This window comes from Manacus candei, unplaced genomic scaffold, assembly GCF_025592945.1.
Source record: "Manacus candei isolate 608988 ecotype Guabito, Panama unplaced genomic scaffold, ASM2559294v1 h1tg000067l, whole genome shotgun sequence".
Taxonomy (NCBI): domain Eukaryota; kingdom Metazoa; phylum Chordata; class Aves; order Passeriformes; family Pipridae; genus Manacus; species Manacus candei.
The window spans coordinates 7,883,877-7,909,952 of NW_026138115.1; the positions used below are offsets into that span (position 1 = coordinate 7,883,877).

The 26,076-nt window shown below is 38.1% G+C and overlaps 1 protein-coding gene and 1 long non-coding RNA gene across 3 annotated transcripts in view; one reads left to right on the forward strand and one right to left on the reverse strand.

Moving 5' to 3' along the window:
• LOC127479575 (uncharacterized) overlaps positions 1-26,076 on the forward strand; it is a 46,834-nt gene that overhangs the window by 14,930 nt on the left and 5,828 nt on the right. Inside the window, exons 2-4 of the long non-coding RNA XR_007907604.1 lie at positions 4,645-4,716; positions 7,256-7,426; positions 10,143-26,074. This is a non-coding gene — a long non-coding RNA (uncharacterized LOC127479575). The remainder of the gene's footprint in view (positions 1-4,644; positions 4,717-7,255; positions 7,427-10,142; positions 26,075-26,076) is intronic.
• The window catches only part of TSHR (thyroid stimulating hormone receptor), a 50,082-nt gene that overhangs the window by 11,702 nt on the left and 12,304 nt on the right, over positions 1-26,076 (reverse strand). For both annotated transcript variants that reach the window (XM_051806727.1, XM_051806726.1), the window contains 5 exons: positions 24,661-24,735; positions 23,453-23,527; positions 20,560-20,637; positions 19,506-19,574; positions 9,448-9,525 (listed from right to left, as the gene is read on the reverse strand). In XM_051806727.1, the coding sequence (XP_051662687.1) occupies positions 9,448-9,525; positions 19,506-19,574; positions 20,560-20,637; positions 23,453-23,527; positions 24,661-24,735 (375 nt within the window). The remainder of the gene's footprint in view (positions 1-9,447; positions 9,526-19,505; positions 19,575-20,559; positions 20,638-23,452; positions 23,528-24,660; positions 24,736-26,076) is intronic.

The window sequence follows — 26,076 nt, forward strand, 5'->3', positions numbered from 1 at the left end:
AGAACCAGCGCCTGTGACCCTGAGGCTGCTTCTTCTGCTGCCTGTAGAAGGCCTCATCCACTTCCACCTCCTGATCAGGTGGCCTGTAGCAAACACCCACAACAGTGTTAGCCTTATTATGTCACCCTTTTATCCTAACCTATAAGCTCTCAACTTCCCCATCATCTGTCCAAGACAGAGCTTGATATGTTCCAAGTGTTGCCTCACATAGAGGGCAACTCCACCACCATGCCTTCCCGATCTGTCTCTCCTAAATAGCATGTAGCCCTTCATGACAGCATTCCAGTCATGCGAGCTGTCCCACCATGTCTCTAATCAGGAGATCAAAGCCCTGTGACAACACACAGACCTCTGGTTCCTCCTGTTTGTTCCACTGCGTGTGTTGATATACAGGCACTTTAAAGAAGTATTTGATTGTGTCAATATCCCGGGAGGGGTGCAAAGGGATGCCCCGTAGTCCTGTCTTGAGATTATATCTTTGGATGCTTATATTCCCTCTTAAGTCTCCCTTTGCTCCTTGGGTGGTTGCTATAGCTGTCCCCATATCTTATCTCTGTTGAGCTTGGCTATGCCCCTGTTCCCTTTCAAATGTAATTTAAAGCTCCCACGATGACCCCTGCTAACTTGTGAGCTAAGATCCTTTTTCTCTTTTGAAACATTTTATAGAACTCTCCTTCTAGAGCAAAATATCTTGGTAAACTAGATCTTGGAATAGATCTTACCAAGACAAGACTGGCCTTTCAGCAACTCTCACAGGTGTCCATCAAGTCCTCATGGTGGTGGCAGCTATCTGCAAGTAGGTAACGTGGTTAAATGCTGTGTGATGGGAGATGTTGAGACTCTTTGGAAGCAAAGTGATACCTCACAAACTCTTGGGAGTTCTTTGAAGATGTACTGGCACAAGCTATGGAGAAAGGTGATTCCGTTTGTGCATTGAATTGAGATTTCTGAAAAGCCTTTACAAAATCAGATATCAAGGGCTGTTGAGGTAACTAATCTGTTATGTGTCAAAGGGAATGGCTCTCCTGAATTAATTAAAAGATAAAAGAGTAGGGGAAAAGCCTGAGAACAGGTGACAATTTTTCATACTAGAGGAAGAATGGAAAATTAATTGGTATCTGAATGTACAGGTCATTGCAGCAGGGTCTACAGAGTCTAGGCTAGCACCGGTACTACTGAAATACTCATGAACTGTCTGGAAAGAAAATGAGAATAGCTGCAACAAAGCTTGTTTCTGACACAAAGTCATACAAGGTAGTGAAAACTAAAGGTGATTGTCTAAAGAAGTAGAAGGCTCCTGCAATACTGTGTGACTGAGCAGTAAAATAATTGATATGATTCAATATTGATGAATGTAAAGTGCATTTAGGATCAAGAAATTTTAACTGTACAAGGATGACAGTGGGGTTAAATTTGGCTAGCACTCTGGAAAGATCTTTGAGTCCTCTACAAATGTCAGGTCAGTGCTTTCAGTAATGTTAAAGAGAATGAATGCTAAGAAGTTTCAGGAAAGAACTAGAAAATAGAACAGAAAAATTTCACTTTGAAAATCTAATATGACTAACAAATATTATATGCAGTTCTAAAAATACTATATGCACTTACAATTAGAGTATGAAAAGCTACAGCTAGGATGATAGAAATAGCAAGTTGTTTATATATGAAGTAATAAGGAGCAAATAAGGACTTTTCTCTTGGAAAGAGCTATGACTGGGAGCAGTAGTAGACTACAGTGCCATGCATATTGGTAATGATTATTCAGTCTTGTGAGATGAGTTTTGGGAGACCTAAGAATATAAGACTTAAAAAAAGGTGTAATCTTTTCACAAAACTGCATCATTCCATTGTGAAAGTCATTGCCATGGTTCATTGTGCAGGTCAAAAAACCAAAGTAATGAGAAGAACAATATATATACATTTTTGTTTTGTTGTGTAATGTTCCCATCAGAAATGGCTGGGTCAGGAGGAACACCCTAGGGGACAAGGGCTCTTGCCTTGGAAATAGCTGCTGAGAGGAGCTTCTCCGGGGCCCTGAATGCGCAGGGAAGGGAACTGCAGCTTCTAGAGAGCTGCGAGCAGAAGGGAGCAGCCAGCCCAGGGCTGAGAGGGAGGCAATTTCCCAGGGAGCAGAGGTGAACATACAAAGCCTGTGGCAACTCAGAGTGTTATCAAGAAAGATCTGTTCAGTGAGAAGAAAGGGTTTGGAAGAATTAGTAATAAGATTATGTAATTTCTGTTCTATCTTACTGAATCCTTTGAAGTCTTTTGTGTATGTGCATAGGGTTTGTATTTAAGCAGTTAGGTATTGCAGGTGGTGTTTTCAAGCACTCTGCTTGTTTTACACTGGGGAGCTTGGGTAAAAGGTACAGGCATAGCTGCGCTGAAGTTCTTGTTGATTTAGGATTAATCCTATTGCAGAGCTAACAACAGATAGTTGGTCCCATCCATGGACCTTATTAAGCACAATGGCTCAGAAGTTTGGAAGTTTCCAAAATTCCTAGTTTAGGAAGTCTCTAAACTGCTGGTATGGTGGCTGCCACCAAAAAGTCTTGTGACCTCTCTGTACCACTCTATTGCAAATCGAAAAGCCTCCTGGGAGTCTGGTGATAATTTGTCTCCCAGTGGAAGATAACTTCTTATAATGTTACTCTACCTAAGCCCACACTCAGTTAGTGATGAAGTGTATGTCAGCTGGCCAAGAGGAAAATGTGGGATTGTCAGGAATTTTTTTACCTTACAAATCTAGTCTTGATGATTTTCTATTGAGATTCACAATCTACTTCAAGCAGCACAGCAGATGTCTTCAAACTGGAAAGCATGGGATTGATAAGGTTTATAAATTAACCATCTTCAGAGCTATGTGAATCCGAGTAGCTGGAGTTTGCCAGTACTATAGTATCTGTGTCTGCATTGTTATAGAAAACACATTTTCCTAGAAGATTTCTTTGTAGTGTGCCATTGTATAGAGTCATAGAATCATTAAGGTTCCAGAAGACCTTTAAGATGATCAAGTCCAACCATCAATCTAGCACCACCACCATGTTCACCATTAAACCATGCCATCAACTGCCATATGCACATGTTTTTTGAACACTTCCAACTCTTTCTGTGATTTTTTTTTTCCTAATATCCAATCTAAACCTCCCCTGGAGCAACTTGAGGCCATTTCCTCTCATCCTTTCACTGGTTACCAAGTCCTGATCAGTCAAGTATGGTCAGTCCCAGTCAGTCAAAGATGATCAATACAGATTTTGGTCTGCTCAGGAAAATGGGAACTGACTGCAGTTAGGTCAGTCTCATTAATATCTAATAATATTGATAACTAAGATGTTGTTTAAACACAGCAAAGCTTACATTGCACAGAAGAGTTATATTGTGAAGAGGTTGGACTTGATGATCTCCAGACATCCCTTCCAACCCTAACAATTCTGTGATCCTGTAATTCAACTACTTCCTCCTTCAGCTGCTTCAGAACTTTTCTGGTGAAAACCATCCAGTCCTTGTGACTCATTATCATTCATTATCACAATTTCCTGCCTAGCCTCTTTTATAGTCACTTCAGTTTGAGACAAATCCTCTTGACAAGTCCATCAGACCTCTTGCCCATTCTCTTGTGCAACCTCCGACTTAGCTCCCCTGCAGAAAGGCAGCAAATGAGCCACCAGCTAATATCACATACCTGGGAAAAGTCAGCATGTAAAGGGCTTTTGTAAAAATAAGTCCTGCCTTGCAAACTGCTTTGCCTGTTGTGCCTAAGATCTGCTCAGAGTCTCCTGGGACTTCTACAGGGCCTTTGACAAATGCCCACAAGGCTGATTACTGAAACTGGGCAACCACACTCCTTGTGGAAGGTGTCAAATGTTCAGGATTATGGTGGAGGCAAGCAACATTCACTTCTAGCCTAGATCCAGACCAGACTTTAGCTTTTAAATAGCCATGGTCTAGAGCTCACTCAGGTGCTGGAAGTGGTCTGTCTGCAGCAGCTGGAGCTCTACACTGTGGGGAGTAACAGTAACCAAAGTGCTCTCAACCACTTTTGACATTGGCTTGATAGCTGGTTTGTTTTGTCCTCACATGTTTTCTTATAAATCTCATGTGACACTTCTAGGCTGTTCCTTATCTTGTATGAAATTTACACATTAGATTAAATGTTAAAGAGACTGTAGAGAGCTTCAGATAAACATGGGAATAAAATACAGCTTCTGATTTCAGAGATGTTGTTTTCTGAACCAACTGTATATTATAGAAGTGTTAAACAGATATTTAGATATTCAAATTTTATTTCTTTTTTCCTGAGTTATTATTTTTTGGTCTAATTCTTTGTTGACTTTATGAAGTCAGAGGAGATATAAGAGATAATAGCTTTTGCCAACAATCCTTTTCATTGCTGTAAGCTGCAGTTGTAGTATGAAATCAAGTAGTACTGATTATTTAAAAGACAGATAATTAAGAAAAAGAGACTGATTGCATCACAGTACAATTGAGAATTTTTGCCTAATCATATACCAATTTCTGAGTATTACAATAGTTAAAAAAGCATAAAATATATAATAAATATATAATAGATGGGCTTAGACTATAGATATTATTTTATTCTCTACTGAAAGATTTTTTTAAATCTACAAATTTGCATTGTTTAATTAGCAGAATGCAGAGTGCTCCTGTTGCTTGAAGACTTGCTTGTGCCCAGTGGCAGGAACAACAGAATCTCCTGAGGTAGGACCCATTCTTAGATTGGGAGAATTGCAGAGAATTAACTAATCATATATATCTTGTGTGACTGTAATGTTTTGAGTTTGGACTGTGTGTTTTGTAAAAGCTATTTGACTAATGAGCCTGATTGTATTTTTGTTGTACTCTGTTGAACTTTTGCTCTGGGCAAAAGCTCTCATGCAGCTCTCATTGCATTTAGTAAATCAGGTCTGCTGAATTGCTGCATCCTTGCCAAGATTTCATTTTCAGATGAAGAACAATGTACTGTTATTATCCTGTTAAAATAGTTTTCTAAAGGGAGCAATCTGTGTATACATCTATGAAGATGCTGTATACATCTGGGTATACATCAGTGACAAAGGAACCAGAATTACTGACTCTCTGCTTCCTTTGCAGGGAAAAACTGAAAATTTGAAAAAAAAAATTACCTAACTTTTCAATATCTACTTAAATAAAACATCTAATTAGGGGGTCTGAAAGCATGGCCAAACTAACACAACAAAGATATAGACAGGCATAATTCTTTGTAGTTAAATCTTTCTCATTGGTTTTCTTTAAGGTCAAATGGAATATTACTCCATTAGGGTGGATCCATGGTCTGTATTTCAGCCTTTAAGTTTGCTGTTGCTGCTGAAATTCTAATCAGAAAAAAGCACCATCTGTGGGGCAGATGTTCCATCAACCATAAATTCTTATCTCAGTTCAAGAGTGCATAAAGGGAACTCCAGACAATTAGTTCTTCCAGCTTGCTAGGGGAGGCAAGACAGAGTTTCTCTTTTGAGATCTGTAAATGTTCCTTTTTTTCTTTTTTTTTTTAGTTTTTTTCTGCAGGCTGCTCCCATTATAAGCAGTGCCATTCATTGCTCCAATAAAAAAGCAATATTCTCACAATAATTTTCCATAGAGTTAAATTTCAAGGCAAAACAGTTTTGAAAGTAGAACTTTCTTTTTGAGGAGTATCCGATGGCCAGCTAACAACAGCTAAGTGCCTGAAGCAAAAATGACTTAACAAATTATTTCTTATAATAAGCCAAGCTGTTTATGCTGCCCAAGGAGTATGGACAGGCTGTATTGGTCAGACTTCTCAGACTGTTATGCAAGTTAACAAATCTCTGGTCTCTCTGTAAATGACTCGTTAATATTGATCATGATGGTATAGTGCAGGGTGTACACTAAGGCACTAATTCCAAGAACATTTCTGTTTCCTGTGGGAGATATTAGTGGCCATTGATGTGACACAACAATAAATATTAGATTTCCACTCTGTTTTGGGTTTGGCTGGCATAGAGTTAAATTTCTTCACAGCAGCTAGTATGAGGCTATGTTTTTGATTTGTGAGTGCAAATTGTGTTGATAATACAGGGATGTTTCAGGTACCACTGGGCAGTGCTTGCACTGAACCAAGGCATTTTCTACTCCTCACACCATCTGACCAGCGAAGAGGCTGAGGGTGCACAAGAATTTGGGAGGGGACACAGCCAGGACAGCTGACCCCAACTGATGAAGGGATATTCCAGACCTTATCACATCATGCTCAGCAATAAAAACTGGGTGGAAGTTTGCCAGGACTGCTATTGCTTGGGGGCTGGCTGGGCATCAATAGGCTGGTGGTGAGCAATTGGTTTTGTTGCATCACTTGTTGTTCTTGGGTTTGGTTTGCTTTCTTCCCCCTCTGGTTTGTGTTTTGGTTTTTTTGTGTGTGTATGTGGGTTCAATGTGGTTTTTTTTTAATTATTAAACTGTAATTATCTCAACTCATGAGTTTTCTCACTTTTACCCTTCCAGTTCTCTCCCCAGTCCAGCTGGGTGCAGGGGTGAGTCAGCAGCTGTGTGGATGTGAGATTCAGACCAGGGTTAAACTGTGACACCGTATTAAAATCTTTAGCTTAGGACTAGTATATCAAAATACCATGATGTGAAATACTCTGGCTTTTTAAATCACTTTTGATTTCCTATGCTTATGTGCCGTTTTTTGCTTTCTGCCTTTGAAAAGCAATACTTCTCTCTGTAATGACACTATTTCTCTTTAGTTGTAAGTGCTACTAGAACTCTTATTAGCCATGGAGATATATCATTCAAATAGGAGATGGATAGCTGGCTGTTATAAAACATCCTGAGATTGAGGATCAGTGGTAGTTAGGATAGCACAATAATTGTAGAAGATTAGAAAAAATTCAAGTCATTTGAGAGATCTAACTTGAAAACACAGAATAAGAGGGAAGTTCTTTACAGTTAAATATGTATATCCTAGGAAGTCATCTCTAGCCCCTAAACCAAGAGGTATCATGTAGCTCACACATCTCACAGTTAGCCCTTGCAGAGGGAGCTTACCTGGCAGTGTTATTATTGCATATGATTAACCCACAACTCTTAGCAGCATCTTAACTTGTTCATGTGTCTAGCATAACAATAACAACACTGGTGCTTTAAATACCCACAGTAACCAAAGTTGGAGTCAAAAGAGTCAAAGATCTGTGCTGCTGCAAGCTCTCAGCTCCCTTTGACTTAAGATCCTCAATATTTTGTATTCTCCCATCCCTAGGAAGCAGCTTTTCAACCCATTGTGCACCTGTAGCCTCAGAGGGAAGATGTGCAGTGCTATGTTTGGGAGCTGTACGACACCCCAAATATAACAGAAGAGTGCACCTTGCTTGGAGACTGTATTTATTGTGACCATGTAATATCATAATGGAAATATGTAATGGAAATCCAGGTAAAGTTCTATCAACTGAAAAATGTCTTTCTGGTCAGGAACAAAATGAGAAAGGTGCCATCTGCAATATTCAGAAAAATGCCTTATTATCCAAATACTAATAAAGAGAAGGCTGCCATGTCACCAACCCAGCCTCTATCACAGTTCTCTGACCATGGCCATTCTAGTTCAGGGGTAGGTAGCCTGACCCCTTCTGAAAGCAGAAGCAGTGGAAATGAAGGTGATGCAACCAACAGGGAGGAAGAGGAGCAACAGCCACCACAGACAGGCAGTTGAACAGCCCCTTTGTGAGCTTTCTCAGCTTTCTCTCTTGATTTGTTGCCTTCTGCTTCCTGAACACACTACTTTGCTCTGCCTAGATGGCCAGTTCTTCTCCTGATGTTGAACTAGGGCTTTGACTGTGCTTTTCATATACAAAATGTCTAACTTTTAAGACATGGCCAGAAAATACTACCATCTCTCTGCTGTCTCAGGATCTGACCACTCATGACACAACTGAGGTTTATCTCTCAGGTGAGTCAGTGATAGGAAAAAACAAAAAGGCATGTTTATGTTGGACAGTATCCTGAGGGACACAGTGCTGTGTGTTACTGCCTTTACCTATTCTTCTCATACACATCTGCATCCCAAGGATTTTGCAGCTCCAAATGAAGAGGTCTGGACTAGTTCCCTCCCTCCCTCTGGACCCCCTTCCCTAGTGGTTTGGGGGTTACAGTGGTAGTGCTGGGTTGATGGTTGGACTAGATGATCTTAAAGGTCTCATTTAACCTTGAAGATTCTATGATTCTATGATTATTATGGACTGCCCTTCTAATGTCCAATTATTTAAGGTATCTGCTTCAGACATATGACTCTCTCTCCCCTCACACCAGTGAAAGGAAAACCTGGTATTTCCCAGAACTGGTCTCATGTTTCCGAGGACTCTGCTAATAACTTTGGTGGACCTTGTGGTAAAGGTATTGAGGAAGGATGTGGTCCTGAAAGGTGGGCTTGCAGCCAGATCTTCCTCTTCACCCCAGAAGACAATGTAATTTAGGTGACTGAAGCAGAAGACAGGCTACCATTCGCACACAGACCTTGGAATCCATCTAACTTGAGATATGGGGAGCAGAGAGAACCAGAGGTGTGATGATGACCTTGCCATCAAAGATCTGTTGCAATTTTGCACAGCATAGACACAATTCTTCTTAGCATAAATTGATTATGATCAGTAAAACTTCTGCTTTAGTTTCCTATGTTGTTGGTAGCCAGCCTGATTTTCTAGAGTTGGAAAGATTCTGGAAGAAAAATAATATCTTCTGCACCTTTTGTTATTGTAACTAGCTACTAGGATCCTTCTGTGAACAATGCACTGTTATTCTGCCATGAATATGCTATTTTCCTGAAGAGCAGAAAGTAAAAGTTATTCTTATATGGACTGAGCACTGCCAGCACCATCTGGTTTTGCAGTGGAGGAGGATGTCCCTCTTTCAGTATTTCAGTTCTCCTTGTGATCAGTCGTGTGCTCTACATTACATACTACATGATTTGAGCCAGGGAACATGATTCTTCAAGAAGTTCTTCTTTAAAGCTTTTATTTTCATTCTGAATTATGATTACTAATTTTAGTGAAAAGTTCTTTAGAGAACTATAAAATCAGACTGGAAGCAAATTACATGAGAAAGAAGAAAAGACAGCAGCAGAAGTAAGTATTTTTCTGTCTAAAATTATTTTTTCATCTCTTTCAGTTTCCTTTACATGTGTGCTACTAGGGTCCTTATTTTATATTACAGTTGTACAGTTGTAAAACAGATTGTAGTACAGAATCTTTCAAAAGAAAAATTGGTAGGAACGGTGTATGTACTGTAAGATACAAGCATTTTATAAATCAGTTCCCTAAAGCACAGCTTCTATTGCTGGTATTATTTTTGTAAACATGCTATTCCCATCCCTGCTGCTCTGCTCCTAATGGTTGGAAAGAAAGTGCAACCTAAAATAGTATTATTTTTAAAGATTTCTCTACTTCATTTTCTTCTACTTACAATAGAGTTGGTCCACTGTGCACTCCCAGAAATGCATCATCATTGATAACTTCCAGGTATTTGTTCTTGTGCAGATAGCTGCAGAAACAAACAAAACACAGTGATGTGGAAATAGTTATCCATAGGTTACAGGAGATCTCCAGTTTACTTGCCTGAACAGATTTACAAAAACAGTATGTATAAGGGTCATCCTACCCCAATAGCATATTTAAGCATAATCAGTTAGTTCATTTTCTATGTACCCAAGAAACAAAAACAGGTTTTCCATTTTTAAAAGAAATTAAATTCCTCAATTAATAAAGTTCCTAATTTATTTAATATATTTTTTATCATTGTCATACACATAATAAGGACACATGCATGCACACTGTATCTTCAGGTACATATGTGTGATGCTGAGGTGAAATAGTTTTGATTTCTTTTATCAGAATGAGGTATGGGGAATTACATTGTTACAGAACAGCAGAATATTCTGAGTTGGAAGAGACCCACAAGCATCATCGAGTCCAGCTCTTAAGTGAAAGGCCCATACGGGGATTGAACCCACAACCTTGGCATTATTAGTATCATGCTTTAACCAACCAAGCTAGCAAATCATGAACAAACAGGAAAATAATTTCCTCTGTGTTTTGAGTTTGATAAAAGTTTTAAATGCTTTAAAATCCCCATAGTGAAGTGTAGGTTTCCTTATACAGGTCAAAAGTTAAGACTGAAGTTGTGTTATAAGAAGAGCAACAGTGGAGGAACAAGGAGAGGAACTTCAAAGTAAAAAAAATAATTCTAAAGTCTTGGGAAAACCATGAACAATTTCCTGAGTATCCAGTCCACACTTTCCTGACATATGTAAAACTGCAAATTTCTCTATCATTACATGATTGAGGTAAGCAAAGACCAACATTAATTCCCATCACTCTGTAAACTGATGTATAGAAAAGTATGGATTCAGGAGTAGGGAATTCAGACTTGAATTAAAGGTGCATGATTAAAGATAGGTAATGCAAGGCTACTGAACACTCAAAAAATTAACAAAACCCAAATGGCACAGTCAATGTTAAATTAATTTATGGGGTTTTAGATTTAAAAGTGACTGATCTAGAATGAATCTTGATTTTATTTTTTTTTAAGCTGGATTCTTGTTTACCATGGTCTGAAAATGTCATTTGAAAAACTTATAGATACATGGATTATTATTGCAGATAATTCAGTAAAGTTCCAAATTGCTTCCGAGAGGCTATGCATTTCTGTCTGAGACTTTTGTTCTCAGCAGCCTAGTAGAATTTATAGCTTTTGTGAAAAGACTTGGGAGAAATAATTGACTTCACTAGCTCCACAGTTGTAGGTGTACGAAAACCCCTGCTGCAGGAGCAGCAGAAGCACAGTGTTGTGTTTTAACCCCAGCTGGCAACTAAGAACCACTCAGCTGCTCGCACACCCCCCACCTCCCACTGAATGGGGAGTAGAGTTGGAAAGAAGGAAAAACCCCTGTGTTGAGATAAGATCAATTTAATAATTGGGAAAAAAATTGTACTGGAAAGGGAGACAGCAAAAAGAGAGACAGAAATAAAACCCTAAAAGCCTCAAGTGTTTCACAATACCATTGCTCGCCACCCACTGACTGATGCCCAGTCAGGCCCCCAGCAGTGCTTGGGCCCTCCCAGCCAAGTGCTCCCAGTTGATATGCTGGGCATGATGTTCTGCTGTGTGGAATATCCCTTTGCCCAGTTCAGATCAGCCGTCCTGGATGTGCACCTGCTCACTGGCAGAGACCAGGAAACTGAAAAGTCCTTGACTTAGGGTGAGCACTGCACAGCAACAACTGAAACCACCAGTGTGTTATCAACATGAGAACAATCCCCTACTATGTCCAAAACACAGCACTGTACCAGCTACTAGGAAGAAAATTAATTCTATTCCAGCTGAAATGAGGATAAATATACAAATATGTATTAGTTGGGTATATTTGACACATTAAAAATGTGGGTTTGGAACAACTGTCCAGCTGAAATGTACTTTGCAAAACACAACAGGAATGTTAATTTCCTTGATGAGGTGATTCCTCCTGGTTATCTAGGAGTGAGAAGGATTGCAGTTACGTGCAGCTAGATCTCCTAAACACATAGACAGGAATATGCTGAATTAGCGGAGCAAAGAAAAGAGACCGAAGCTTAGGTTGCAATGTATACATAATACATACATATCTGTCTGTTTATACATGTACACATGGATACTACTGTGATAATTCTTTCCCTAAGACAGCAATTAAACTCTGGGTGATGTTTTTACTTAATTCAATCAACTTCTGTCACAATGTTTACAAGAGAAACAACTTGCAGACATCAAACCTAGTCATGCCTTTTAACTTAATTTAGATGGAACTGGAAATCTTATGATGAGATTAAGAATGATTTGCCATATATAGTAGTCCCTGGAGGAGGATGGAGGAGCATCTAGCTCCTTTGGCTGACGGGAATGAAGACAAGAAGCAAGAAGACAAAACAGTCCAAGTGTTTTGTTTCTGTACTATGATGAGAAAGGACCTCTGAGAGAAGGTTGAAAAAAGGCAGCAAAAGGGGTGGTACAGTTGCAGGACCACACTTTGGGGCAGAAATGCACTCAACCCATTAAGGAGGAGAACACAGAAAGTTGTCAAGGAAGGCTTTAGAGGAACATGTCTGTTTCCCTTGATGAAGTAACAGCAAAATGATCAATCCTGTAAAGGCTCTAAAGGACCAAGGTGCATAGGCAGGAGAAACTTGTAGCACTTTTGACTATTCCATTTATAAATTTTATCAATTTTCTGCATAGGGGAAAGGGTGAAGTGTAATTGCCCCAGTAGCAAACCACAGATGAAAGCATGAGGCTGAAGTTTGAGAGAGCAGCAAGGCCCACAGACTGCAATATTACAGGTAGCTCAGGTCCAAGAGAAGCAGGAGGAGAAACTCATAGAGACAAAAGTATGGCAAAAATGGACGACCTAGACCCAATAACCACAAGCTTCAGGATTACTTGACATTTTACCAGCAAGGGCACAGGACTGGTGGAGGCTTTGTAAGGCAAGAATGAATAAAAAGATGACTGCAGATGATGACCATAAAATATTGCTCAAGAGAAAACAATGGGGTCATCAGTCTGACTGAAGGACAGAAACTTTACAAGAATTGCAGACAGGCTGCATTATGGAGGTAATGTTTCACAGGATAGAGTAATTTCATAAAATTTCAGAGTGCAGTTGGTGCAGAAATGATAAGATGACCAAACCTATTAAAGAAATTAAGTAAAATAAAAGGAGAAAGAATTAGATTCTATCTGTGCAGGTAGTAATGCCTCAAGCAGGGAGGGATGTTTGGTATTCTATTATAAGCATTTACAAATGAGCTTGCGATGTAACTAAGAAGGCAAAAAGTGCAATAGAAACATGGTCGCAACAAATTTCAGAGGGTGTCCATAAAGTTCACAGAGTTACAGAATATTCTGAGTTGGAAGGGACCCACAAGGATCATCAAAGTCCAACTCGTGGCCATGCACAGGACAGCCCCAGGAGTCACACCATGTGCCTGAGAGTATTCTCCAAACACTTCTTGAACTATGTCAGGTTTGGTGCCATGACTGCTTCCCTGGGGAGCCTGTTCCAGTGTCCAACCACTTTCTGGATGAAGAATCTCTTTCTAATATCCAACCTAAACCTCCCCTGACACAACTTCAGGCCATTCCCTTGGGTCCTGTCACTGGTCACCACAGAGAAGAGATCAGTGCCTGCCCCTCCTCCCCTCACAAGGAAGCTGTAACTGCAATGAGGTCTCCCCTCAGTCTTCTCCAGGCTAAACAGACCAAGTGACCTCAGGTGCTCCTCTAGAGGCTTCCCCTCTAGACCCTTCACCATCTTTATAGCCCTCTGTGGCTCTCTAATAGCTTTATATCTTTCTTCTGTTTTGTTGCCCAAAATTGCACACGGTACTCAGGATGAGGCCACAGCAGAGCAGAGCAGGACAGTCTCCTGCCTTGACCAGCTGGCAAGCCAAGGTGTGGAAAAAATCAAGTAAAGATTCTAATCTGTCCTGGTTGAAGTCATTGGCAAATTTTTCATAACATTCACTGAATATAAGCTTATATTGATCACCATAGTGAGAAATGAGAAGTAAATGCACTTCATCTGCGTTACACAATAGAAAGTCTGAGGGAGCCAAACCAGAATAATGCTTCTGGCATGTTATTCACTGGACTTTGCCCATGACTTAAGCCTTGTTTCTTACAGAGGAAAATAGCTTATGTCACCTTCTGCTATTGTTTGAAAGAAGCTTCTATTCTTTAGAAATGTATGGCACTCTAGTATCACTTGGTGTTTGTGTTTTCTGAAACTGACTTTTGTATTCTGTAAATGGCACACTATTGTTGTGAACATTTCCTTCAGTGTACAAATTTCCTAATGATTTTAGCTGCAAAACAAATACAAAAATTAAAACCAGAGCAAGAGTTAAGAATTAATCCAAGATTTCAACATCTAGGTTGTAGTTTTGAAGGACACAAAAACCTGCTTGACCTAACAAAACCTATCTGCTTTAGTAACTAGACACTATTATACAACCAGATAATTGGTTGTCCAATTTTGAAATATTTTTCCCTGATATTTGAGCACCACAGTAAGTAATAAACCTTCAAACTTACAAATAGAAACAGCTAGAGACGTTGGGAAGTTCATAACCATGTGTTACTAAGGAGGGGCTGCAATGTTAGCTGCCAGTTTTCACATCAATGAGTCAGGCCCATCAGAATGTACAATTTCCTGATGCTAATTGATTTCAGTTGTTTAAGCTCTTTTATTTTGATAGGTACCGCTTTTAAATGGAAAGAATAGGACTTTGGTAGATATTAGTTTGAGAAAGAAAGCTTACGTAGAGCCAGTATAGTTCCTTCTGAGACTGCCTTTAATCCTGCCATTAGTGATAGCTAAATGATATAGAATGTCACTTAAATACACTGCAGAAGAGAAAACCACAACAGTGGTATCCACATGTCTAAACAAATGTTTGAAGTCTTAGAAATCACATAGTTGATGTGTAATATCTAGCCTCAGTGGGGACACTAGAATAATAGTCGTTTTGGAGCGTTCGTAGATGGCAGTCAGATAGACATGAATACCACAGAGCAAAGTATGTCAGAAATCTGTAGTAGTGCCTACTGAATCTGGAGTAGGAAATGCTGATGGTTTCATGGTGCTGTAAGTAAATGAAGACTTTTTCCCCCTTTTTTAAATCCAGTCAGATCAGTAAGGTTACCATACCAGTGATTAATACAGAGTTGTTTTCTCCCACCAGAAAACAACATGACTGCAGTGTGCTGAGCAGGACATTCTGAGGGCATGAAACACTAACAGGACATTTCAAGTGCTTTGTAAAAGCAGACAATGTCATGTCAGGGCATGACAGAGATACTGAGTATTCAGACATTACCAGTGCATGCTTCATAAAGCAACAGGTTAGAGTCCACATGAGGAAAAGCAGCCTTTGATTTCATCTTGAGTGGCATGCACACTGTTTCAAAATGTTAGTGCCTCAAGTCTCTTTTAGAAGAGCAACCACCAGGTATTGATAGTCAGCAACTCCCTACGACCAAAAAAGCTGAAGAGGCAAACACAGCTATAGTCTCCAAAAGGTAGAAATAAATATATATGAGAAAACTTCCTTTAAAAAAAGCAAAAGTACGAAAATTACATCATTGAGAGCATTCTGGGAGATCTTTAAGGATACTATTTTGGATATGCAGAGCAAACGTGAAAAGCAAGAGGTGCCAAAAGAAAAACAAGATCCTGAATATTCAAAATATTCAAAAGCTTCAACTGAGATGAAAAAGTGAAAAATAATGAAAAATCTGAAGATAATTTTACAAAGTATTTTATTTTTACCAAAAGTGTACTTTATTCTGGGGTTAAAAGATATGAATGAAAAATTCTGACCAGCTACCTTCAACTAAAGAGCATATAGTGAGTGCCACGTACCTTTCTTTAAGTGTGCAAGATTTCTTTTTCTCTTGTTTTATAGTCCAAGGTCATTCATGCCCTGTGTTGCAGCTGGACTCACCTTCTTTAGTGGTTTTTTTTTAAAGCTGGATTATTTCACCAATAAGATTTTACTGCAGTCCCACAACCAATTTTATCTTCACAGGGTATGATGGAATAAGAATGAACAGACAGATTAGGGAAAAGGGGAGATTTTGCAAAAAAAGAAGTAAATTTACCAAAGTTCCTACTTGGAACACCTCACTGGCTGATGGAATTATTATTGTCTGCTTGCCTGCTTTCAGCTTCTAGTTTTAAAATAAGGCAGCAGAGCTTAAGAAACAAGGAGAAGATAAATATGTTGGCCACATATTTAAGTATCACCACTACAGCATTAAATGGGCTCTGAACATGTAACATGTTAATGTATTTATGCATCCAGTTGGATTATGAAATTAAGGTTAAAGAAAGGGAGAACAGGCAAAAGAAATGCACTGGTAAGTAAGGAGTGCTAAAGATTCATCGTATAATTTTTCCACACAATTGTTTATCTTGACTCTGAGCTGAGCCAAGCATTATAAGTGAACCCTGAAAGTGTATACTGAAGTAAATATATTCTTTTAGAGTTTATTTTTATAATTAGATTTTGAGATTGCACACTTTCCATTTCAGTAATTTAGACAGCTCTGTAAAAGCTCATCACAAATATATTTTGCCATTCACTGGAAATATGTTTTAAAATCTCTTTTTTCCCCACCAATTTCCTTACAGAAATAAACACTGGTGGAACAGCACCACTTGCAGAAGTCTGCAGGAGTGATGCAGTTTATGGACCTTAATGATGGGTTAGAATGATGGATTCAAGTTTCAGATTAATGCTTTTCAGTAAAAGTGTCTCTCTGCCCTTCATTCCTGGTTTCTTACTTCTCCACCTCTACAAATCTTGTCCACTAGTACTGTGGTTTGTTATCAAACACACATCCTTGTTGGATGAGATAATCAATTAGGTAGTGCCATTACTCAGGATGATAATGGAAACCATTTATGCATGCTTTCATGCCTATATCTGCATTGATTTTTTTGACCTTGAATTTCATAGGCATCTTAATATTGCAAGAGTGGTAGAAAGGCATAGTGCATAGGAGAAGATAGCCTCAGAGATTCCCAAAATCTTCTGATTTATGGATGGAACATGGAGTCTTTGAATAATTTGTTAAAAATTTATTATTATTTTTGATTGTTTTCCTTTTTTACTTATTTTTCTCCTTGAGATCATCATTCCAAACCCATTCAAATTTCTGTCACCCTTTTTCTGTTAGTTTCTTTTTGTTCCTATTTCTGTTGAATTCAAAGGCCCTTGAATCAGACACAGAGAAAAACAGGTACTTCCTTAACTGTACAGTGGTAGGTAAAGAGAAGTTCAAATTAGAAATATCAGAATAGAGAAAATGAAATATTTGCCTTTTGCATTAGCTTTATGCTGCTGCTAGAAACAACAAATCTCCAAGCTTGCACTTAGCAAAATTATACCTTACCTTGTTGTATGGTAACCAAACTACTTCAGAAAATTAATTTAGAAATTTCAGTGTAGTTTATCAAACAGATAAAATCTTTACCACTGATGTTCAGCTCCCTAGCTTGCCTTGCAAATCTGGAGTAGTGCTTTGCTCCAAGTAAATGTCAAATGATTTAATTAGAAAAGTGTTTATCGTAATAAACCATTTTTACTGCTGGTAGATAAAGCCATGAACATAAGTCTAGTTCTAGTTATTTTGTTGTTTTGTTGGTAGTTTTCCTTTTTTTTTTTCTTTTTTTAAATTTGATTAACTAGGGCATCATAGCCAGTCTCTGGAAAGATTCACTTAGGATCATAGAATCATAGAGCATATCCATATAACCAGTTAGAAGGCCCCCACAAGTATCATGGAGTCCAACTCCCTGTTCCTTGCAGAATGACCAAAAACAAAATCATATGACTATGACCATCATCCAGATGCTCTTTGAACTTTGACAGTCTTGGTGCTGTGACCACTCTCCATGAGAGTGATCTGACCACCCTCTCAGTGAAGAACCTTCTCCTTATGTCAAATCTGAACTTCTCCTGATGCAGGTTCATTCTATTTTCCTGGGTCCTATTGCTGGTCACTAGAGAAAGATCAGCACCTCCCCCTCCACTGCCTCTCTCGAGGAAGTTGTTGGCTTCTCTCTACCAGGCTGAACAAGCAAAGACCTCAAGTTCTTGCCCTTAAGGCCTTTCACCATCCTGATTGTTCTCCTGTGAACACACACTAATGTTGTCCCACTCATATTGTGGTGCCCAAAACTGCAGACAACACTAGAGGTGAGGCTGCACCAGTGCAGAGCAGAGCAGGACAATCCCCTCCCTCAACCAGCTGGTGATGCTTTGCCTGATGCCCCCAGGACACGGTTGGCCCTCCTGGCTGCCAGGGCACTGCAACTCCCAGATCTCCCTCTGCAAGGCTGCTCTCCAGCCTCTTGTTCCACACTTTGTATGTATAACCAGGATTACACTGTGCCAGATGGAGAATCTGCAGAGCAACTGCTCTTGTTAAACTAATTGTAGTTGGTGGTTGCCCAGCTCTCAAGTCTGTCCAGATCTCTCTGCCTCCTACTCTCAAAGCCTTAAAGAATACTTAAATTACAATACTAATTACAAACTTTTTTTCCACAAGAAAGCAAGCAAGCAGTATCTACAGAAGATAGTATGTGTTGTCTGCTTCTCTAGTTCTCAGTCCAATAACAGATGTTTAGGACCCCAGATCTTCTAAAACTACATTTTCACTTGATTCTTTAATAATAATGAGAATTCCAAAGAGGCCAGAAACAGTGGCACTTGCACACTATCAGAGAAGCATAAAGAAAAATTGCTACAAAATAGTTTCCAACCTGTGTTTCATCAAAATGTAAGAAATGGAAGAGCCAACGCAGTTCATATATTGGCTTAGAAAGGTTTTAAGTATTGCTATGTACAGCTTAGAGGGATTCAGTCAAGACACTGGATTCATTTTGCCATATTTTATATCTTGTGATTTCTGCAGGCACTAGTACAAACACTATGTCGTCATGAGAAACTTCCTTTCTCATGTGAAAGTTCAAAGTAACTGAACTAATGTGAGTAAAATAAGGTCTGTTTCAGATCTTTAGTTTAACTCAAACCTTTCAAACTTTAAGTCTAGCTAGCTGTTAAGGTAAAAAAGGAAGTTTGGAAAAATTAAGACCACATGAAGGATACTCTGTTGATATTCTTACAGAATTTAAGCCCAATTTGAAAAAAAGTACTGAAAATAAGCATATCTATCACCATGTCTCTCTGGTTAATTTAAGAGCTCACGATGAAGAAATCTCTTTACTCATGAGATTGACAGCCAGACTCTTCAGGAAAGCCCCTGTAGGACCAGAGTAAGCTCTGCCAAAATGAATGGAGCCTCTGGAATTGAGATTTATTCTGTGTTAATGATTGAGGCAGATGATTTGGGGTATGGTGTAAAAAGGATATTCACTCACTAAGAATTAATTTTCCAGAAAATACAATAAGAAGGTGAAGGGAAATATGAAATGGTTGATTCACGCTTTTGAGATGTGCATCTCTCATTTCTGATACAAGTGACTGGTTCCTCTGAATTGCTCCCAGCAGCTTACACCATTCTCTTTTATGCAGGTAAGAGATTTCTGTGAAAGAGCTGCTACAATTATCACTGCTACAATTACTAAAATAAACAGTCATGTAAGAACAACAGTATAATTATCTTCCAAATTGTCTTAGAAAAGTTACTGATCAAATGAAATTTTATTGTAGCTTCAAGCCAGCACAAAACTCACACTGAATTACCTACCATGATTTTATTTCTGAGCTATAAATATACATACCAAATGAAAACACACTGGAAAAGACATTAAGCGACAATATTTTTGTTGCTGGCTGAAATTAACATCCTCTTTTTACTCCTTAAAAGTAATTAGAGTAAGATATGTGTTTCAGAACCTTGAATAAGCATCAAAGGGGGTTTTTTTGTCTTCTGAAAGAAGAGAATGGTCTGCTACTTACATAGCATCCAGATTTGTCCCATTAAAAGCATGGCCTTGAATGCTGGTAAAACCGTTATTGTAGAGTTTGCTGCAAGGAAAAAAAATAATAAATTAGTCTATTTTGGGTTGCTTCAATACCTGAATACCTAACATCTTACGTATCATTTTTTTTGACAACAGCTCATTTATGGATGGGTTAATTTTAATCTCTTGAAGAAGAAGTAGTTATAGTGCAAGGTCAAACCAAATGCCCAGAAGCATTCTTGAATATACCTGATTCAAGGATACCATGTGGCAGGTGTGCCATGTTTTACCTCTTTTTACAGCAATGACAGAATGAGACTAAACCACTGTGCTATAACTTTTCCACCATCAAACTAAAAGCAAGGAAACAAAATCCTTGGACGATTGATTAAGGAAGGCTAAAGGAACTAACAACTAGCAAAACAGGTCTGATTTTGCTATCGGGCGTGCCTGAATTCTTAGAGTTCATTCTTTTTCTCCCTTAGAGCAAAATGGGTTTTTTTTAGAATTTCTTTAGAAGTCATTAATTTGCATTCTAGTGCTCTTCCCCCCCAGTTCAGGTCATAACTCATTACAGTAATTTTCACTCCCTTTCACATTGACTATGACTTGCATAATTGAACTTTATTTAACAATTTTCTTTCAAATATGACTCTTCTAATGTTTGCCATCCATTAGTTTTCATGGTATGAGTTATTTAGGTTGCAAAAAGAGTTAGACACAGTTCTAACCATGCTGTAGCTTTACAGGGGGAAAACTTTGCAAACTTTTTCATTTGATTTTCTCCAATATAATCATTCACTGGCATTAGGGTCATACAAAACCCAAAGCACTTTAATCAAGACAGTTTAAAGAAAAGCAGCAGGACTGGTTCAAATAGCTGTCAAAGTACAGGATTTATGCAAACTAAATTATGGATACTGCCTGTCTATGGTGTTTCTCTGTTACAAACTACTGAAGAGTAGGACAGGGATAATTTCTTTTAAACATTTTACCATATGCATTACCAGAGAGGTCATTGCTTTGTGACTTAAACTGGAAGAACTTACAGGGTTAGAGATTCGTTACAAAGCCCATGGAAAGCATTTGCAGGCACTGAAGTCATATAAGGATTATCTGCAATTTCACTGAAAAAGGAGACAAAATATCACAATGAAACATCTGCCCAACAGAGCTTCTCCAGAACATCTTTGTTATTAATTTTTCTCTGCCTTGATAATAAATGAAAGTTTAAAATAAAACTTCATTTATTTAAATAAATAAATTTATTCTATATATATATTATTATGTAATTAATAATGTTAAAATTAATAAAAATAATGAGTATTATATATTATAAATTTAAATTTATTTAAATAAACATTTATTTATTTAAAAATAAATAAAATTTTAAAAGGATAACCTGTTTAGTTATATCTAAGGCCAGAATATACATGTGGAATGAAGAATTGAGCATGTTCCAGCATCCAGGAAGAGAGTTTGTGAGGTAGATAGGTTTTGTAGTCCTGGTGAGTTGTACCAGCCTGTGTGATTATAGTGGCTAATGTCACAGACAGGTCCTTGGTCTCATAAGCCAGAGAATTAGCAGACTGAATAATGCTGCAGTGTGACTTGAACAACCCAAATGGCTTTAGAGCTGAAATCCTGCTCTCTAAGGTCAGATGAGACATCAGATAATACATTATTCAGGACAGAGGCATTGCACTTTACGGAACTGCATCTAGCACAAGTGAAATAACTTACTGTGGGATCTAATCTAATGATTCTTCTCTTGTCCAAATGACTATTTCATTATCTGTCATTTCTTAAATACTTTTTTACTCCTACTCTGTGGTCTTAACAAATACTATGTATTTTCAGACCAAAACTCTGTTGATAATGAAAGATAGAAAGAAGAACTGAAGAGATTTACTACAACTAAACTGGAAAAAGGAGAGAGGAAAAAACTGGTAGAAACAAAGGGCAGAGCAAAGTGTCTTATTGTCCTTCTTCTGATTTTTCCTGAATCATATTGTAGTCTGGAAACCAAAATATTTTGCAAATTTTTCTTTTCTTCAGCTTGTGGATTAGATGTGATCTAATAAGGCCAATCCCTAAAGTCCATAGGCTGAGAAGTCCTAACAATTGCCCATGTGCCAGGAACAATTTTATTTCTTTTCTGTGCTATATATCTGCATACATATATGCTAACACTGAGCAGTACTAGAGCCATTTTAATTCCAAGTAATTTTCACTGATAGGTGGTTTTCACCAGAAGTTATATTGGTTTGATATTTTTCAGATTGGTTCACTTTTCCAAATAAATGTTTACTTGTAAGTTGCTTGACCTCAAAGACAAACAGTAATATAATGAATGCTTTTTCCCTCACTATACCTTATTCATCATTTAGAGACCTACTGTTTTTCAAGAGCATTTTTTTCTTGATTAAAGAAACAAAAAGGCTACCTTTCTTTGAATAGCAATGTTTAGAAATATACAACATAGAAATATCTCCCTTGAAAAAGTACAGGTCTACTCTTTAAAAAGTCTGTAGCATATAGGACCTATATTTATCTTTTATTAGTGATCTCTATCAAAAAAAACTCAATGTAGAAGTAAAATAATGTTTTGCTTTCTGCCACTTAGAAAGGTGCTGAGTTGGTTGGAAGTAAGAACACAGATGGTTGTATAAATTGCTTCTGTTTCATCTAGCCTACTAAATTCTTGATTCTCTCTACTTAGTAAGTGTAGTATCTAATTTACAATCTAGTAGAGTTTAATCTAAGCTAAAGCCCTTTTGGTCTTTGAGAAACTCCCTAATAGTTCTTAAGATAAAGGTGTATCTCAGAGTTCTGAATCTTGGGGGCCTACAGCCAAGGTGAGCATAACAGCTGCAGGTTAAGGAGTGTGAGTTAGAACAAGGCCTGCCTCTAGTTTTGGAAGATCCTTTGGAGGGAAGATCTCATTGCTTACTAGAGGTCTAGACTTTTTAGCTGAACAAGCAGCATTTCTACATTGCTCTCAGCTTCATCTTGCCAATGGCAGACCGTGAATGCAGTAGGAACTGACCATTCTTGACCAAGAACGCCCCTTAGGAGCACTGAGACAATGCCTGGGATAGATCATCAATTATGTCTTTGCAAGTCACCTTCTCGCATAATACTACTTATTTTTAATAGCCTTTTGACTAGCACAGACAGCATTCAAGCCTCTTCCATCTGAAAACTGCTACAATACAAGATTTCTAACTCTCCTCTAGGACCAAGAAGTGACCAAGACACTTTTATCTTGTGTCAGCCTGCAAGTCTTCATCTGAGCTGCTCTTCTTCCTTGTCTTGATTATGTCCCAGAATTTGAACTTAAATTGCAGGTTAGTGCACAAAGATGGATGTTGTCTTTGCTTTTTGAATACCAAGAAACACCTGTTGGTTTTTTTTAGAGTTCAAAGCAGAACTCTGTGTTTCTGAAACACCTTTAAGTATAACAGTGGGAGACCTCCTTTTCCCCATTGGTATTCCCATTCTCTTTCTTAAAGAAATTGTTCTGCAATTTACTTCACCATGCCGGCACAAATTTGTTGGAAGAATGTTGATAGCATGACAACTTCACGTTAGCAGGATGTATGCTAGCTCGGGTCCTGTGTGTCACATTGTTCTGACTTCACATTAATTCAGGAATTGCACAGCCATTACAAAATCAAAACCAAAATAAAAGCAAAAGGCCTGTAGAAGTTGTGTATCATGAATGCTCTTGTGTGTCCATGTCTCGAATCCAGATCAAATGTATTGTGCTAGGTGACCTGGCATTTCCCGCATTTGGTACTAATGATCATTTAAATAAAGCTTGAGGAAAACTTCTTTATCAGACTTGATATTTTTCTTAAAATCAGAATCCTTCATTGCAGGTTTCTTGGGATCTGAGGATGGCAGTTATTTTAACCAGCTGTGAGGATGGATACTTACAGTAAAAAATTCACATCAAATGAGTAGATTTTTTTGAGGTCTGGAAATACTTTGAGTCCAGTATTGAAAATACCACTAAAAGAAAGGAGAAACAGAAAAAATTACATGTACTGGATCACTGAACAACAACAAAAAATGTATTTAAAGTGTTTGACAATGTGGGATGGTTATTTCATCCTCTCTGTTGTCAATCGATTCATTTATAATCAACTGTCCAAAATAAAAGAATGCAAGAACGATTGAAAAAATTCAAAATAACAGATTTATGATAAATTATAGCATCTAAAAAATGGGAGTACAGACTAATAAGACAGCTAAGCAGATCTGCAGAGGGAAGTAGCTTGTGAGGTTTCACTTGAGAGTTTAAGGCTGCTTCTGCTAATAGTCTGGACCCCCAAATCCACTATCTTTCATTGTGGTTAAGAGCTGATCATATAGCCCTAAAAAGGGAAACTTTCTTAAAATATGGATATGCTTAGTGCTCCTTCTTTCTCAACTCCTGTGTAGTGGAAATAACTTAAGAAAGTATAGTTCTCTATCTTTAAAACTATTTTCCTGAAATGAAATTTCTTGACTACTTTCTTTTTTTATTACTTTCACATCTATAGGAGAAACCTGAAAAAATCTTTCCTCCTTGGCCCAGCCCCCCCTCCACACAGAAAGAATCCTTCCTAGTGTCTTCCAAACATTACTCAAAATCAGAGAAGTTTCTTTAGAAATTCATGGGAATTTTTCACAATTTCTTTCTGCCATAGATGATGTATGAAATCAGGTGTATATAGGTGGGCTTTTCACATTTGACTGACAAGTTTGCTTTAAAATCCTGTGTAAATATCTAGCAAAAAGATAAGTATATATCTGTTGTGTCCCTTCTTCCCACTATTCCCTACAAAAATAGAGTATGACAGCACTTATCATAAGAAGAAAGTAGCTGTGGAGTTTTGCCAAGGAAGCTTAGTGTGTTCTAGATATTTAATCAATAAGACAAATGGAAAAATTACTGATGAATTTGTGAATGTTTTCCTTTCTTACAAAAGTAGTAAAAATTCCAACCCATACCCTATCTAGCTTTCTGTCATTAAAATAAAGCAACAGGGAAAAACATGGTGATCAGTTCCAAAATGAAACATAAAGAAACAAAACTGCTATAATGTAAGGAGTCATCTGTGAGATTTAAGTGCCAACTTGTTACAGGTTGGAATACTTACAGGTATTTCAAAACTGGGAGGTTCTTAAACGCGTCTGGATCTATGTAATCCAAGTTTCTAAGATTTCGAATTTCACTGTAAAAAAGAGAGGAACATTAATAATTAATATTTAATTACTTATCCCAACAGAAATCAGAAATGTTAAAATGAATTTTCAGGGACTTAACTCCTGCAACAAGCTTTTTGTACTAGCCAATGCTAGCCCAAGACCACTATGCATTCCGAGCAATCTTACAGTGATGCATTATCATCTGGATAGATGCCATCTTGGAGACTGGCTACTTGAAGCAAGGGGGTAAGAAGCACCTGAGATTTGATTATGGATCCTTTGTCTGCGTGGTCCTAAAATCAAAACAATACCCTGTGTTAATGGCTATTACTTTGAACACAGTGAGTGTTTTGTGACTGCAAAGTTGAATAAAAAGAAAAGTTAGGTAAAACTTTCAGTATTTATGTATAATAATCCTATCAAATTACAATGACCTGTATAGCTTATAATTTTATGTTCTATTTTTCTGGTTACTTTCTCCATGTGTCTAACAGTATTTTGTATTATATTTCCTTTTTGTTTTTCAGAACTCATCAAAAGATGGCTCAGGTCACTTAAATTAACTTTGTTCTGAGACTTGAAATGCACACACTATTCGCTGTATAGCCATGTCCAGCAGTTTAGAAGATAGTGTACCTCTGCTATATAATGACACAAAACATAACATGGGCTTCATTCCTTACATCTTCTGCCCATGGTTATGTCTTTAAATACTTCTACCCAGGCAACAGCTTGGTGTACAAGTAGCTTTTTAGTCTGCACATGTTGAAAAACCAGTCTGACACTAGTCACAGCTATGGCCATGATGGGTGCTTTCCATAGGTGTTTTGATGGGGCTGCTGCCCCTCCAGCCATCAGGATCATTGCCTGGAGTCATGACTCTTCCCCATTTCTCTGAAATGCTTGTCTCTTCCCTTAATGTAATTTCCCTCAATCATTCTAATTCCTCTATTTTCTAGCAGATTTCTTTCTTTTCTATCCACAATGACAGTTAGCAGTCTGCCTGCACCAATCAGACTGTGCCAAAATTCCCTGTCTAGACTCAGTAGAGCTACTGAATTTTCATCTTTTATTAAAAAAGTCACACATACCCTCCCCCATCGCATGCAGACTTTTAATTTCCTGGCCTCTTTACTGTCTCCAGAAGAATATGTACATTTATGCATATTTTTTTCTATTTCTTTACCTTAAGCCAGCTCTGGACACTGGTCTCATAACACTGCTGGAACAACACTCAGTCTTTCTAATTATAGAAACCATATAGAAAGAATGGTGCCAGTCTTCTTCCTGATGCTAGCAGTGAAGCAATAGGCTGAAGAAAGCACTTCTGCCTACATATATAGAGAAATTTGATGAAGATGACAGGT